At 44.7% G+C, this 17160-nt stretch overlaps 1 protein-coding gene across 11 annotated transcripts in view; it reads left to right on the forward strand.

Annotated features, from left to right (window-relative positions):
* POU2F1 (POU class 2 homeobox 1) overlaps nucleotides 1-17160 on the forward strand; it is a 511154-nt gene that overhangs the window by 165266 nt on the left and 328728 nt on the right. For 9 of the 11 annotated variants that reach the window (XM_069202748.1, XM_069202752.1, XM_069202754.1 and 6 more), the window contains one exon: nucleotides 11392-11511. The exons of the other annotated variants lie outside the window; for them this stretch is intronic. In XM_069202748.1, the coding sequence (XP_069058849.1) occupies nucleotides 11392-11511 (120 nt within the window). The remainder of the gene's footprint in view (nucleotides 1-11391; nucleotides 11512-17160) is intronic. 11 annotated transcript variants of the gene reach the window in all.

Below are 17160 nucleotides of genomic sequence, written 5' to 3' on the forward strand. Positions count from 1 at the left end.
GGTGATTACGTCACAAGCTGGCACAGGGCATCTTCCAAAAGTGGGGAGAACCTTCACTATATCTTTTCATCAGTCAAATGCACAGTATCAAAACCTTTGCACAGTGATTGTTCCAAGCCGACTTTCTCTGGGAGACGCATTCTCGCTAGAGTGGAGCATAGGACTGTTGTAGGCTTTTCTGCCTCTTCTGTTATGAGTTCTGAAGATCAGGACAGATTTGTAGCAGCAGGGCAGGGTTCTAAACCAGAACGGGCAAACTCTCCGCCTCCTTGCATGGCACCACCTGAGGTTTATATGTTATCCTTGCTGCCAGTCATCTGTCTACAAATTCCACTTATGTTGACCTCTGGAACAAATTTTTTATCTGCTTGGCCACCTGCCTAACAGACTCCTTAGAGGCCAAACTGTTGGATGTTTTATTGTTTGTCTTGGCCCAGCAACGTGTTCCACTGGGCACTATTAAAACTGTCTTCCCCTTTGCGGTAACATCTGCTCTATGGCCTCCTTCTATTGTTGTCCTGCACCACCTTTTCCCCAGACACACTACTTTTGAGGACCAGGGCTACCTTCTTGCCCTAAGTTGTGACCATTGGATGAGTGACCAGCTTTTTGTGGGGTTTTCTAGGGCAAAGAAAGGCAAGGCAATACAGAAAAGTAATCTGTTGAAGTGAATAGTTCTCTACATGAAGATCTGCTCCACAGTGGCCAGAAAAGCAGCTTTCAGAGAGACCATTTCTCCAGGGCTAAGGCTGTCGTATGGTGTTGGCATCTAGAGTGCCTTCCCTTGACATCTGCCAGGCCACGATGTGGAGGTCAGTGTACACGTTCATAAAGCACTACTGTCTTGGCGGTCAAGTCTGACGGTAAGGGCATCTTGGACCTGCAGGATTTATCGGTCTGAGCATACCCCCAGGCCCTGCACCGTAGATAGTTCTGCTTTGTTATTCATTCTACAAGTGGGAATTTGTGGTTAAAGGTATCCATAAGGAGAACAAGTCACTTACTCACTGTAGCACTCTTTCTGGTAGCTACTTTAGCCCACCCACATCCCTGTTCTGTGGAATGGTCTCGTTTTACCATCTCAAAAGGCCACAACTTAGAGATCTGCAGACTGATATCAACAGTTGTGTGCTTGACGTCTGAGGGCGCAGAAAGCGTTGAGCAAGAAACTAACCTCTGTGCACATGGGTCGCACTTAACATGTGGCGCCACCCTGTCACTTTTGGGATGGAACAAAGCAAACATGAGGTTACTGCAGGAGAAGCAGGGTTCATTTCACTGAAATGTGTTGTACATCCCTACTAGATGGGGTTGAGGTAAGATGCCTGTGATGACCTGTGTTCTGGGTCCAGTTACTAGGTGTGCTGAGGTCTCATCAGTTTCTGATCAGTTTACTCAGTGGAGCAGTGGAGCGATACTCAGGTTGAGAATGGGTTACAGCTAGGATGTGGGAGTAGCTGGCAGATTCTCCCTTCCTGTTGGTGCTCACAAAAAAAATATATATGTTTAGCTGTCCAACAGCAAAGTGGTTACACCTAGTTTAATCCCCTGTGGTTCAAGATGAAAGAAAACACCAGTAAATACAGGACACTGATATTGATGTGAAGATTGAATTCTGTTGCGATGGGTCTGCACCCATGACTTTACTTATTTCTGCGTTATGCTTCTGAAACTTTTTCTATGAGTTATTGCTGATAGAAGTCATTTTACTATTGCACTGTAAGAAGTGCAAATAACAATAACTACACACCAAAAGAAATGTGGTGCGGTCCTTGGTTTTACGGTGGCCCAACTAAGAGGAGTAGTAATAAAAACAAACACATGAAACTGGATGTTGTTCAACTCGTTAAAGACCCCAAAAAATGACATGAGACTGAAAAGGCCCATCTGATAGGGATATCTGCTGATAGTACGTTTATGCCCTGGATAATCTCTTTAAAATGTTATCAGCCATGGTACACCCCCATTACATCACCTCACCACTTCATCCCATCCAAAACATCATCTTACTTTTCAGGTCAAAAGTAAGTTATGTGAAATAGATTATGAGGTAGTTGCAGACAATAGGTTATGATGTAGTGGCATGGATGTAGTAACAGCTCCCAGACACTAAAGGTGCACATTGAAGAACCTGTTGGCATTTGTGGTGACTTGTGGAGTGTGCATTATTTTACGGTGAAGGTGTCTGAATGTGTGTTTGTTGCACAGATCACTTAGTCATGGACGAATGATGGCTGAAACAATAAACATTGACTGAGGGAAGTGTACACAGGAGCTTAATGAACATGTGAAAAAAAATTCACAAGTGAACCTATAATACTCTGGTCCTACTATATGCTAAATATTGGCACACTGATTAAGAGTTTAGTGGATGTGTACTTTGTTATAAATGTGACAGATATCCTATCTGCCTAATTAAGGTGGGAGCAATATTAATCATTGATAAGTGAGGTCCTAAGTAACGTACAGGTGATAGGAGCGCCGATTCTAGATTTAAATGCCTGGATTATGCCAAAGGTCTTTATTTACTATCCCCTAGGTACCTTCCTTCCATTGTGTATGCCATCCATACAATGGCCTCTGTTTAAATTGTTTCCTCTATCAGTGCGGGTAGTCCTTCTTCTGTGAAGTCTTTAATAAATACTTTGTTCTAACCCTCACTACCCTGTGTCAAATATCCAATTAGCTCTTTTTTGTTGAAACCCTAAATCTGGTTATTGGGCAGTATGTAGCTTTTTATTAATCAAATAATTACATTTCTAGTAACTCTTCAAGTCATGTTGTGAGCGGAACGCACAAGTAGGTTTGAGGCCCCCAACACATGACAAGAGGGGGAATATGAACGTTGTACCATCATGAAAAGCAAACTTAAATGAAAAACTAAAAATGTGTTTTTTTTGTATTATATTACTTTTTATCCTAACTCAATGTAAGCATTTTAGTGATAAAGTAAAATATTGGAGCAGAAAAATTGCAATCCTTTGCCATTTGACTTGAAGGCTGAAAAAAATGGGCCGTTGTCTAGTTGCAGTCGAATCCCTTCCTCTATAAATTGCAGTGCTTCCGTGGACTCTCTGATATGAAGTTCTCTGGGCAAATGAGTACTGTACCAGGTGTCTGGCTCTTATAGGTGGATACCTGCTCTCGGAAAGTGCAACAAATGGCCTAAGTTCGGATATCAGGCATGGAAAATGTTCCTCGGAGACAGTTTGATTCTAATGTAGTTGTCATTCGGACTTGTTTTGCTTTCCATTTTTTTTCTTCCATGAAAAATCAAAAAAGACACAAGAGCTTATATCTTCGTTGACAAGTAGTTTCACAGAACTTTATGCTACTTTCTTTAATCAGGAATGCCATCTGTGACGTAGTATGAGGAGACATTCCTTCATCAGTATATTCTCAGCCTTCTGAGACCGGTTCTTAGAAGACTGTAGCTTGAGAATTTGGAATACTCAAAATGTACTAGGAACATTTATAAACATCTGTCTGTTTAGCAACAGCCCTGGATCTTTTCTCCTAGAGTCGTGTTCATCTTAAAATACTAACAGCGCATGGCTAGGTCCATCCTCTGGCATAGCACTGTATCTGCTAAAGATTCCTCTTTAATCCCTTGATATGCCTGACAGGTCTTTATTTTGCTTTCGCCTGACATGTTGGGGCTTTTCACAGGTCACACTATATTAAAAAAACAGACACAGTGACCATAACATTCTGATGTTCTCTTATCATGGTACCATGGCCATCCCGAATTGCTCATCCAGAAACCTACTGTGTCAGCGGTAAAAAAAACAAGGATGTTTTAATGAGGTGGGACAGAGTAAATGAGGAAAATCTACTAATGAGTTTAATCCTTAAAAACAAGGTGGCATTTTGAATATGGTTAGATGAGAGTGCCAATCTTGAAGCAGTCAAACTGTTTTGTTGCATTATGTGGATCAACTAGAACATCACTACTGGCTCCTCATTGCCCCTGTAAAGCGAAACCCTTTAGATGGTGTGATAAGCACTGTTCAAAGACTCATAAATGTTTTTGTTGCACTTAGACTAATCTCCACGGATACCGATCAAGTGAGACACTGTAGGTCTGAACATAAAAGGGTTGTCATGCACATGAAGAACTTAAAGACCAGGCCTATGAATCCCTGCTGGTAACCAGCTTTAGTTAAGATAGTCACAGATTTTGGCACCTAGTCTATTCTCCATATTGTTAAAGACTTCTGGACCCCAAAGCTGGTTGTGACAATTGATCCAGATGAGTTGTTTGCCCAGTTTTAGGGGTTTATTCTGGCCCCTCTCAGATTGTCGAGGTCGCAGGACATATGGAGGACAGTATATGCATCATTGTATTGGCCACTACTAATAAATTCCCCGAGGCAAGGCACCTGGGACTGATGGAGTTCCTGCAGAACACTGCCTCATAGGCTCCCATTTTGGCTAATGTTTTGGAGACCATTGCAAGCTTTGGTCCTCCACCTTCACGGCCCCATTCCACTGTTATACCCATTTTCAAAAATGGCAGCCAGAGTGTTACCAACCTGTTTCTTTGATTGATTCAACAGCCAATATAATGAGCAGGATCCTTTTAGACCGCCTGAACACGTGGGCCCAGGAAAATCGCATCATCTCTGATCTGCAGTATGGGTTTAAATCGGGTCTTGAGACAATCAAGCAATGCTTGAATTGTGTACCTTTTAGTTAATGAATCATACAGCAGCTAAAGGGGGTAGTGTATATTTGGCCCTTCTGGACCTGACTTGAGCCTTTGGCCGTGTCACCGGCTCCAACTTATAGCACATCATGTCTAATTTAGAGTTTGTGGCTTGCATTGTTAATTTTCTCTAACAGTTGCACAACAGGGCTAGAATCTGATACTAATGGTGAGGATAAAAATCACTTCTTGTTATCAAGAGAAGTCTGTTAGGGAGAGGTGGGGGTGGGAGGGTGTGTGTGTGCGTGCACCTTTTTAATTCCCCCATGTACATCAGTGTGCTAGAGAAATATTTAACCAACTCGGTCAAGGGATTACTGCATGTTGACTGCCTCCTGGTACCTGCTCTTTAAGGAGATGACGTGGTACTTTTAGCTAGGACCCCACTTCAGCTACAGAAACGTTTGGCTAAATTCTCCCTTTTTATGGTAAATTTAAATTTAACGATCAACCAGTCAAAGATGCAGCCCTGTTCCTACCTTCCTTTATCTGGAGATTTCATTTGATGCCCTTAGTTGAGGCCCTTTGGAAAATACAGCAGTAGTGCGACCTTAAAACGTTTATTTACAGTGCTCATCCTAATGATGGCTTTTCATTAATGAATCATAAATACAAGTTCGGACAGCATTAACATATGGACACGCATATTACCTCAACTGCAGACAGTTCCCGTCTCTGTAAGGGTTTGTGTTGGAGGGGGTTGGGCCTACTTGTCCCAAGGACAAAATAAACATGAAAACTTGTTGCGCTTGACCCCAAACAATATGTCCCGGATGTCGGGCAATAGGAATTCCGCATCCCTGGTACAACTTTAGAGTTGTATGGGGTAATACTCAGAGCAAGTCCTTTGTGTTTGTTCGGGGTGTTTGTGCCTTCTTACTCAGCCACTTAATCGCCTTGCTGTTTTTCCTGTACATCCTATCTTTATGGAATGAATGACTTGGCAAACTGTTTAACCTCAATTATAGTGAAGTTCATAAAAGGAGATGATCATTTTGATATTGCCCAACTCTGTAGTACAGTCATCTCTAACTCATCACAATACAAGCTTCTCTCATTATATCAGTCTTCAATGTCCTTTCTCGTGTATCGCTATATAAAGGTCAGACCAGGAAGACTGTCATTACAAAGTTGAAATTTAAATTTACCTCAAAATACTTGTCATCTATGGTTGATTCCCAGATGTTGTCATGGCTTCTGAAGGTATTCAACCTTTCAGGTAACCCTTACAGACCAGGTAAACATCTTCACTTTAGGAGATACTCTTTTTTTAAGGCACAGTTTTCTGAGCTTTAGACTGTTGAATCATTTGAATTCCCAGATATTATTTACATTTCTTCGGTTTCCTCCTTCAGTAAAGTGGTTTCTTTAAGCTGATTCTGTTAATACTGAAACAGGATCACTATGAATGTGTTTCCAGTTTCTATATTCGGGAGTGGACTTGCAGGAATTCATTTTCTTTCATGTGAGCATCCCAACTCTCTAACGTCTGAAAGATTCTCTCTGAGGCCTGAAGGGCTGCAAACAGAAAATGCTTCCTATTACTGGATTACTCAGATGACTGTACACTTCGGTAAGCATTTGTCACTAAATCAGTATTGGAATCTACAATGATGTGCCAGATTTTCTGCCACTTGAGAACTGGCTGTTGGTTCTAGTAATCATTTCAAGAACAGTTAGAGTGCTTAAATACAGCTTATTGCAAAACTTACCCTGGACATCTGTCCTTCAAGCATAACCTCAGCATGGCCAGTGGCACTACTAAATGTTGGAAGGTTGGTTTGGCTGTTTAACACTCTTTAGTGAGGGCCAGGACATTTTAATCTCTACCCATAAAAGAAACCTCCATAGCATGGGTACTCACAAACTTTTTCTCGGGGGCCAAAACTGCAGTATGGTTTGCGGCAGAGGGCCGCACTGAAGTGACAGCGGGGGGGGGGTTAGAGGGAGCGGGGCTTAGAGGGGGAACAACCACCCCACCCCCTTTTTCAAAACATTGTAACACACACAGCGCCATCTGCTCTCACCCCTACCCCAGTAACACACACTGCGCCATCTGCACACAGCGCCATCTGCTCTCACCCCTACCCCAGTAACACACACAGCGCCATCTGCACACAGCGCCATCTGCACACAGCGCCATCAGCACTCACCCCTACCCCAGTAACACACACAGCGCCATCTGCTCTCACCCCTACCCCAGTAACACACACACAGCGCTATCTGCTCTCACCCCTACCCCAGTAACACACACAGCGCCATCTGCACACAGCGCCATCTTTCGTGCAAAGTTTTAACAACTGTAGTTGTATTTTGTATCTTCGTCTAAAATGAAAATAAAATAATAAAAGAAAAGAAAGTTTCTTTAGAAGAAAGTTGTGGAACTGCTAATTGTTCTTGACCATAATCAAAGTGTCTTAATTTTTTTTAGATTAGAATTAGATTAAGCCATATTGACTAATGACACTTAATATCCATTGGTTTTACTGTAGCATCGTCCTTGCTAAACCTCTGGCATGCAGAGAAGAATCAGCAAGTAGAAACATTTATGATACCTGTCTGCAGTCAAAGCCCTTCTATTTCTTTCAGAAGAGGGGTGGGACAGACATTTCTACACCTTGGAGAAAAGGCTATGGCCCAGACTTACTAAGCTTTGCATTGAAGTAAGTAAATTGATGCAAAGTGATGCGTTGATGCCTACTTTCAGAGGCAAACACCAAGCTATGCTAGAAAGGTGGCACTTTCTCGGTGTATAAAAAAAATCTTTGTGCTGTGTGAACTGCTTTGGCAATTCAGAGCAAACACCCATCAATAGGTTTTGATGCAACGCCCAATCTAATAAGAGTTTGAGACTGGGCTCTGTATTAAAAAAATACACCGCCTTAAAGCAGCTGTTAACAACGTGAAACGTTTTTATTGTCAAAGAAAAACGGAATCATTGCATTTGTGCTGAAATGCACAGCACGCATCAGACGTTTCGGGTACTTATGAAATGTGTCTAGGCATAGGAAATGGTACAGGAAGGCCATGCTTCTAGTACAAATCGTATGCTAGTCTGTGCCCACTCACGTCTGTACCATTGTGTTATGCTGTGTGTTGCTCAAGGCAGCTTAAACAGAGCACCAGAGCAGCGGAGGAAAGAGCAACAGGCCAATCTTAGTAGATGAGGCCTAGAGGTGTGTTTCCCATTGTACAATGCAGCGCACCACCGTAGATTTGGTTAGCGAACTGCGCTACATGACAAATGTGTAAATCTTCCCCATGTGTTTCATAGATGATAAGAATATGACCGCATTGATCTGATGCCCACTCAAACCATTTTGATCTTTTGCAGCCTCAAGCTCAACTCAATAGTTGTTTTTATAGGTCCCAACAAATTGGTCCGGTTGAAAAGCTTTTATGGGCCAAAGTTCCTCTAGTCACGGCTCGCGGGCCGAAAGGTAGGTCCGTGGGGCCGCGGGCCGTACTTTGAGTAACGTCGCTCTATAGGGTGTGGAGTATATACATGTTCTGTTCTTTATTCCCACCTCGTTTGTCTACAATGTGATAAGATAGGACTAGGTGATCTCAGAAAGATTTGTGAACCTTCACCGTCAGACCAGTAAAAATCTGTGCAGTTATTGCGTGATGTTGTCTGTATCCCCGATTCCTGCTGTGAATGTTTTTACTCTTGCCTGATGTAAAGAAATGACTCTCTGTTGCAGTTACCCCCCACTTTTTGCCTGATACTGATGCTGACTTGACTGAGAAGTGTGCTGGGACCCTGCTAACCAGGACACGGCACCAGTGATCTTTCACCTAAAATGTACCATTGTTTCCACAATTGGCACAACCCTGGCACCTAGGTAAGTCCCTTGTAACTGGTACCCCTGATACCAAGGGCCCTGATGCCAGGGAAGGTCTCTAAGGGCTGCAGCATGTCTTATGCCACCCTAGGGACCCCTCACTCAGCACAGACACACTGCTTGCCAGCTTGTGTGTGCTGGTTGCGAGAAAATGACTAAGTCGACATGGCACTCCCCTCATGGTGCCATGCCAACCTCACACTGCCTGTGGCATAGGTAAGTCACCCCTCTAGCAGGCCTTACAGCCCTAAGGCAGGATGCACTATACCACAGGTGAGGGCATATGTGCATGAGCACTATGCCCCTACAGTGTCTAAGCAAAACCTTAGACATTGTAAGTGCAGGGTAGCCATAAGAGTATATGGGCTGGGAGTCTGTCAAAAACGAACTCCACAGCTCCATAATGGCTACACTGAAAACTGGGAAGTTTGGTATCAAACTTCTCAGAATAATAAACCCTCTGATGCCAGTGTTGGATTTATTAAAAAATGCACACAGAGGGCATCTTAGAGATGCCCCCTGTATTTTACCCAATTGTTCAGTGCAGGACTGACTGGTCTCTGCCAGCCTGCTGCTGAGAGACGAGTTTCTGACCCCATGTGATGAGAGCCTTTGTGCTCTCTGAGGACAGAAACAAAGCCTGCTCTGGGTGGAGGTGCTTCACACCTCCCCCCTGCAGGAACTGTAACACCTAGCAGTGAGCTTCAAAGGCTCAAGCTTCCTGTTACAATGCCCCAGGGCACTCCAGCTAGTGGAGATGCCCGCCCCCTGGACCCAGCCCCCACTTTTGGCGGCAAGTCCAGGAGAGATAATGAGAAAAACAAGTCGTCACTGGCCAGTCAGGACAGCCCCTAAGGTGTCCTGAGCTGAGGTGACTCTGACTTTTAGAAATCCTCCATCTTGTAGAAGGAGGATTTCCCCAATAGTGATAGGGATGTGCCCCCCTCCCCTTGGGAGGAGGCACAAAGAGGGTGTACCCACCCTCAGGGCTGGTAGCCATTGGCTACTAACCCCCCAGACCTAAACACGCCCTTAAATTTAGTATTTAAGGGCTCCCCTGAACCTAAGAATTTAGATTCCTGCAACTTACAAGAAGAAGAGGACTGCTGAGCTGAAAACCCCTGCAGAAGAAGAAAGAAGACACCAACTGCTTTGGCCCCAGTCCTACCGGCCTGTCTCCTGCCTTCCAAAGAAACCTGCTCCAGCGATGCTTTCCCAAGGACCAGCGACCTCTGAATCCTCAGAGGACTGCCCTGCTTCAAGAAAGACAAGAAACTCCCGAGGACAGCGGCACTGCTCCAAAAGAACTGCAACTTCGTTACAGAGGAGCAGATTTAAAGACCCCTGCAAATCCCCGCAAGAAGCGTGAGACTTGTAACACTGCACCCGGCGACCCCGACTCGACTGGTGGAGAACCAACACCTCAGGGAGGACCCTCCGGCGACTCCGAGACCGTGAGTAACCAAAGTTGTCCCCCCTGAGCCCCCACAGCGACGCCTGCAGAGGGAATCCCGAGGCTCCCCCTGACCGCGACTGCCTGATCCTAAAGTCCCGACGGCTGGAAAAGACCCTGCACCCGCAGCCCCCAGCACCTGAAGGAACGGAACTTCAGTGCAGGAGTGACCCCCAGGAGGCCCTCTCCCTTGCCTAGGTGGTGGCTACCCGAGGAGCCCCCCCCTTGCCTGCCTGCACCGCTGAAGAGACCCCTTGGTCTCCCATTGAAACCTACAGAGAACCCGACGCTTGTTTGCACACTGCACCCGGCCGCTCCACGCTGCTGAGGGTGTACTTTTTGTGTGGACTTGTGTCCCCCCGGTGCCCTACAAAACCCCCCTGGTCTGCCCTCCGAAGACGCGGGTACTTACCTGCTGGCAGACTGGAACCGGGGCACCCCCTTCTCTCCATTGAAGCCTATGTGTTTTGGGCACCTCTTTGACCTCTGCACCTGACCGGCCCTGAGCTGCTGGTGTGGTGACTTTGGGGTTGCTCTGAACCCCCAACGGTGGGCTACCTTGGACCCAAAACTGAGTCCTGTAAGTGATTTACTTACCTGCTAAAAATAACAATACTTTACCTCCCCCAGGAACTGTGAAAATTGCACTGTCCACTTTTAAAACAGCTATTTGTGTTTTATGTAAAAAGTATAAATGCTACTGTAATTATTCAAAGTTCCTAAAGTACTTACCTGCAATACCTTTCAAATGAGATATTACATGTAGAATTTGAACCTGTGGTTCTTAAAATAAACTAAGAAAGTATATTTTTCTATAACAAAACCTATTGGTTGGATTTGTCTCTGAGTGTGTGTTCCTCATTTATTGCCTGTGTGTATGTACAACAAATGCTTAACACTACTCCTTTGATAAGCCTACTGCTCGACCACACTACCACAAAATAGAGCATTAGTATTATCTCTTTTTGCCACTATCTTACCTCTAAGGGGAACCCTTGGACTCTGTGCATACTATTCCTTACTTTGAAATAGTGCAGACAGAGCCAACTTCCTACACTTGATGATGTAATATTTTCAATATTTACTTTTTTTGCTTGCTTTAGTTACATTTGTGCAGTGATTACGCTATAAAATTCTCACACACTTCTGAAACCAAGAACAGTTAAACTTTGAAATCTGTACTAATTGTATTTAATGTATTGACAACTAAGCCTTTTTAACTGAACTTTCTTGGATGGCTTTTACTGTAAAGTGATTTACTCTTTTCAAGTTTAATGTCAAAAGAGGCATTAAATCCCATTTTATATTATTTCTGTTCCGACACATATATTTGATAATCCCATCCAAACATTATTTCAAACAAAGGAACTCTGTATTTCTTTTAGTTTAGATTTAAAGAAGAACCTGGGAGCCCTCAGCAGCCAAGCCAGACTTCCCAACAGCCTTCAGTGCAGGCCGCCATACCCCAGCCACAGATCATGTTGGCCGGAGGACAAATCACTGGGGTAAGTTTCCCCTCAAATTAATTGTAGTTATTCCACTTAGAGCAGTCTTGCTGTGGATAATTAGTATATTAGTAGTAGCTTCCACTGCAGAAATCTCTGAAGACACCTGTGACGTATTCCAGTTCTTAGTAAACTGTAGTGGTTTTCCACTATGAAGGGTTATTGTGTGAAGGTGATTGGTTGCGTCATTTTCCCTTTTACACCCTATGATTTGATACCACATTTGTACTTGAGGTAAAGATTATTTTTGAACCAGAATGATGAATACAGGCTAAATACAGTTAGACAAATGTTGAAGGAATTGTATAGAAGGAACATTCCTGAACTTAGTGAACTTAAACAAAATGACTGTTTTTATGTACTGATACAGTCACAGCTTATAACTATCTGGAGACCCTCATTCCAGATTGACCTATGTATTATGAAGATATCTTTTAAGATTATACATTATTTTGTAGGAAGCCAGTGTTGAGAGCATAGCATAGGTCAAACCTGATTGCACTATTTTAACCAACGCAGGAGTTTTAACTACTGCCTTCTGAACTTTCCACAAACAATCACAAAATCTGTGCTCAAATGCTGTCAATGTTTGGACTCTCTTGCACAGTGTAGGCAGAGGTGAATTTTCAACTCCTTGTGCTGTAGTATTACAGGTAATTTAAAAAAAATTGTAAAAGTAATTAATGGCATGGTTTCGTGAAAGATGTGTGTGTGCCTCCGTGATGGCTTTCTTTCCGGTGCTGGCCTCAAGGTGCAGGACCATGTTTAGGTTGAACGCGCAAGTGCTTTGACCTTTTGTAAGTATTATGGGCTTTTAACCATGCTCACCTCATGCCCATCACTTTCATTTGTTTGTGAGCTTGCCTTCTAAAAAGCCCTTGATATCATTGGTAATTGCTTTATGTTTGTCCTGCCTTGGGTGGTTTTGTTACCACCTTGCAGACTGACTCTGTTACATGGATAACTGCCGATATACTTCAGCGTGGGTGATCTATTTTTTTCTTTTGTCTCGCTCCTTCGTGCTCCATCGCAGCTAGGGCCCTCACAGAGCAAACTCCGTCAGCGGTATTGGAGCGCTGATCATATTGTTCACACTGTTATCTAATTAGAGTCATTTCTTTTGGCTCTCTCTTTTACGCTCCATAGCTTTCCAAAAAACACTTATATTTGACAAATGCTTAATGTAAAAAAACATGGAAATCACAACAGGGCTGTTCTGGCACAGCGTAAGAGCCGGTACTACAGTATTCACTGCACTCGGGTAAAGGCACCTGTAGGAAGTTGGCTCTGTATGTGCTATTTCAAAGTAAGGAATAGCATGCACAGAGTCCAAGGGTTCCCCTTAGAGGTAAAATAGTGGTAAAAAGAGATAATACTAATGCTCTATTTTGTGGTAGTGTGGTCGAGCAGTAGGCTTATCCAAGGAGTAGTGTTAAGCATTTGTTGTACATACACATAGACAATAAATGAGGTACACACACTCCGAGACAAATCCAGCCAATAGGTTTTGTTATAGAAAAATATCTTTTCTTAATTTATTTTTAAGAACCACAGGTTCAAATTTTACATGTAATAGCTCTTTTGAAAGGTATTGCAGGTAAGTACTCTAGGAACTTTGAATCATTACTTTAGCATGTATACTTTTCACATAAAACACAATAAGCTGTTTTAAAAGTGGACACTTAGTGCAATTTTCACAGTTCCTGGGGGAGGTAAGTTATTGTTAGTTTCAACAGGTAAGTAGGGCACTTACAGGTTTCAGTTTTTGGTCCAAGGTAGCCCACCGTTGGGGGTTCAGAGCAACCCCAAAGTTATCACACCAGCAGCTCAGGGCCGGTCAGGTGCAAAGGTCAAAGAGGTGCCCCAAAACACATAGGCTATAATGGAGAGAAGGGGGTGCCCCGGTTCCAGTCTGCCAGCAGGTAAGTACCCGCGTCTTCGGAGGGCAGACCAGGGGGGTTTTGTAGGGCACCGGGGGGGACACAAAGTAGCACAGAAAGTACACCCTCAGCAGCGCGGGGGCGGCCGGGTGCAGTGTGCAAACACGCGTCGGGTTTCCTTCAGGTTTCAATGGGAGACCAAGGGGTCTCTTCAGCGATGCAGGCAGGCAAGGGGGGGGCTCCTCGGGGTAGCCACCACCTGGGTAAGGGAGAGGGCCTCCTGGGGGTCACTCCTGCACAGAAGTTCCGTTTCTTTAGGGGCTGGGGGCTGCGGGTGCAGGGTCTTTTCCAGCCGTCGGGAAATGGAGTTCAGACAGTCGCGGTCAGGGGGAGCCTGGGGATTCCCTCTGCAGGCGTCGCTGTGGGGGCTCAGGGGGGACAACTTTGGTTACTCACAGTCGTAGAGTCGCCGGAGGGTCCTCCCTGAGTTGGTTGTTCTCCACCAGTCGAGTCGGGGTCGCCGGGTGCAGTGTTGCAAGTCTCACGCTTCTTGCGGGGAATTGCAGGGGTCTTTAAATCTGCTCCTTGTAACAAAGTTGCAGTTCTTTTGGAGCAGTGCCGCTGTCCTCGGGAGTTTCTTGTCTTTTTCGAAGCAGGGCAGTCCTCAGAGGATTCAGAGGTCGCTGGTCCCTTGGAAAGCGTAGCTGGAGCAGGTTCTTTGGAAGGCAGGAGACAGGCCGGTAAGTCTGGGGCCAAGGCAGTTGGTGCCTTCTGGTCTTCCTCTGCAGGGGTTTGTCAGCTCGGCAGTCCTTCTTCTTGTAGTTGCAGGAATCTAATTTCTTTAGGTTCAGGGAAGCCCTTAAATACTAAATTTAAGGGCGTGTTTAGGTCTGGGGGGTTAGTAGCCAATGGCTACTAGCCCTGAGGGTGGGTACACCCTCTTTGTGCCTCCTCCCAAGGGGAGGGGGTCACATCCCTAATCCTATTGGGGGAATCCTCCATCTGCAAGATGGAGGATTTCTAAAAGTTAGAGTCACCTCAGCTCAGGACACCTTAGGGGCTGTCCTGACTGGCCAGTGACGACTCCTTGTTATTCTCATTATTTTCTCAGGCCTTGCCGCCAAAAGTGGGGGCCGGGGCCGGAGGGGGCGGGCAACTCCACTAGCTGGAGTGTCCTGCGGGCTGTGACAAAGGGGTGAGCTTTTGAGGCTCACCGCCAGGTGTTACAGCTCCTGCCTGGGGGAGGTGTTAGCATCTCCACCCAGTGCAGGCTTTGTTACTGGCCTCAGAGTGACAAAGGCACTCTCCCCATGGGGCCAGCAACATGTCTCTAGTGTGGCAGGCTGCTGGAACCAGTCAGCCTACACAGATAGTCGGTTAAGTTTCAGGGGGCACCTCTAAGGTGCCCTCTGTGGTGTATTTTACAATAAAATGTACACTGGCATCAGTGTGCATTTATTGTGCTGAGAAGTTTGATACCAAACTTCCCAGTTTTCAGTGTAGCCATTATGGTGCTGTGGAGTTCGTGTAAAACAGACTCCCAGACCATATACTCTTATGGCTACCCTGCACTTACAATGTCTAAGGTTTTGCTTAGACACTGTAGGGGCACAGTGCTCATGCACTGGTACCCTCACCTATGGTATAGTGCACCCTGCCTTAGGGCTCTAAGGCCTGCTAGAGGGGTGTCTTACCTATACTGCATAGGCAGTGAGAGGCTGGCATGGCACCCTGAGGGGAGTGCCCTGTCGACTTACTCATTTTGTTCTCACTAGCACACACAAGCTGGTAAGCAGTGTGTCTGTGCTGAGTGAGGGGTCTCTTAGGGTGGCATAATACATGCTGCAGCCCTTAGAGACCTTCCCTGGCATCAGGGCCCTTGGTACCAGAGGTACCAGTTACAAGGGACTTATCTGGATGCCAGGGTGTGCCAATTGTGGAATCAAAAGTACAGGTTAGGGAAAGAACACTGGTGCTGGGGCCTGGTTAGCAGGCCTCAGCACACTTTCAATTCAAAACATAGCATCAGCAAAGGCAAAAAGTCAGGGGGTAACCATGCCAAGGAGGCATTTCCTTACAGCACCCCATAATGCTTAGTAAGCATTCTATTTCAAAACATTTTTGCCCATAAATCAGCCTGTGGTGGTCAAAGGAAAATTGGACCACCGCCAAAATGTTCCCATGATGCACTCTTCCTACTTAGGTCATCTATGGGTCCCCACACTAAGTTAGTAGGGACCCCAAAATAATTAACCCTCCCACCATTCGGTCCCTTTTTAAGCTCTCTTATGGCTGGAAACTTTAGTTTTACAGATGGGAGAAGTTTGTGTTCTAAGGGACTTAGCATTCCAGTAGGCTTGCTAGGCTTGAAAATGTGTAAGGTACTATGCCCTCTAGGGGCTAAATATATGGTTTCACTACATTACTTTGTACCGTTCTATTTTCATGTGGTTATGCCCTCTAGGGGCTAATTATATGGTTACATGACCATGTTTCTTACAAGTGATATTTTTATTGTGGTGTTCTCTATGAGCTGTTCTGAACATTAGTCAACATACTACAATATTTGCTGCACTTGGTCATTCCATAATGCTTTGCAGGGTGTTCTTTTACAGAACATTTTTGCTCATAACTGAGTCTATGGTGGTCCCAGGACAATAGGACCACCTTAGAAATGTTCTCCACAGCCTGCTCTTTCTGTCTCTGGGTCCCCACACTATGTTAGTGGAGACCCCAAAATAATAACCCCTCCCTCCATTCAGTATTTCTTAACCTCTCCCATGGGTGGAACTTTAGTTTTACAGCTGAGAGTAGTTTGTGTTTTAGGGTCTTGTTTGTAATATTGTAGTAGGCCTGCTAGCTCTGAAATGTGTAATGCACTACGCCCTCTAAGGGCTTAATATATGGTTACACTGCAATACTTTGTCATTTTCTTTTCATGTGGTTATACCCTCTGGAGGCTAACTATATGGTAACATGACCTTGTTGCTTACAAATGCTACTTTCATTGTGGTGCCCTCTAGGGGCTGTTCTGGGCATTATACTCTAATGCCAAACGTTTATTTCTGATAAAGGTTTTTTATTAGGTTTATATGATAATTCTATATGTTTTATTAATCTCTCTTTATTGCAATTATGACCATGATTCAGGCCAACTTAGCATCCTTATTACACTATGACTGAAAACTCTCGATATGTTTGGGTGTCCCTTCTAGTTTATTTTTCTCATTACTCCTCCATGGCTGTCTTGTTTTGGGAATCGTGTTAGCCAGCCAGCAACTCTGATGGTGGTGAAAGTGGTATTCCATTGGAATTAGCACGGCAGATTTAAATTAGGATGCTAAATCGCAACATTTTCACTTTTGGCTGCAGATAGAGGAGGAAGAAGGTAAATGGAAGTGCTTTAGTTATATGCAGGGCCACTGGAATTATGTGGCAAGAAAAGACCAAATCATGAGGCAGGGTTGACCAATTAACGTGGCAAGAAAAAGTCCAGTTATGAATTTAGAACGCCAGTAGCTCTGACTCAAGTAAATGCGAGACCCATTGCATTGCAAATGCTTGTTAAGTGTGTTTGTCTGACAGGCACACATGTATGCTGAGTGGCAGGAATATAGATATACCAGAAGATTCCTGCTCATCTCCTCTAGTGCCTGCCTAATCCACCTGAAGAGATGTAAATAGGCTCCTCCCTTTTCTAATGGGCCTGGTGATTTAGTCAGCAACCCACCTTCAGTGACTGACAACTAAGAGTGGGAATAGCAGTAAG

The sequence above is a fragment of the Pleurodeles waltl genome, chromosome 8, assembly GCF_031143425.1.
Source record: "Pleurodeles waltl isolate 20211129_DDA chromosome 8, aPleWal1.hap1.20221129, whole genome shotgun sequence".
NCBI classification, from domain to species: Eukaryota; Metazoa; Chordata; class Amphibia; order Caudata; family Salamandridae; genus Pleurodeles; species Pleurodeles waltl.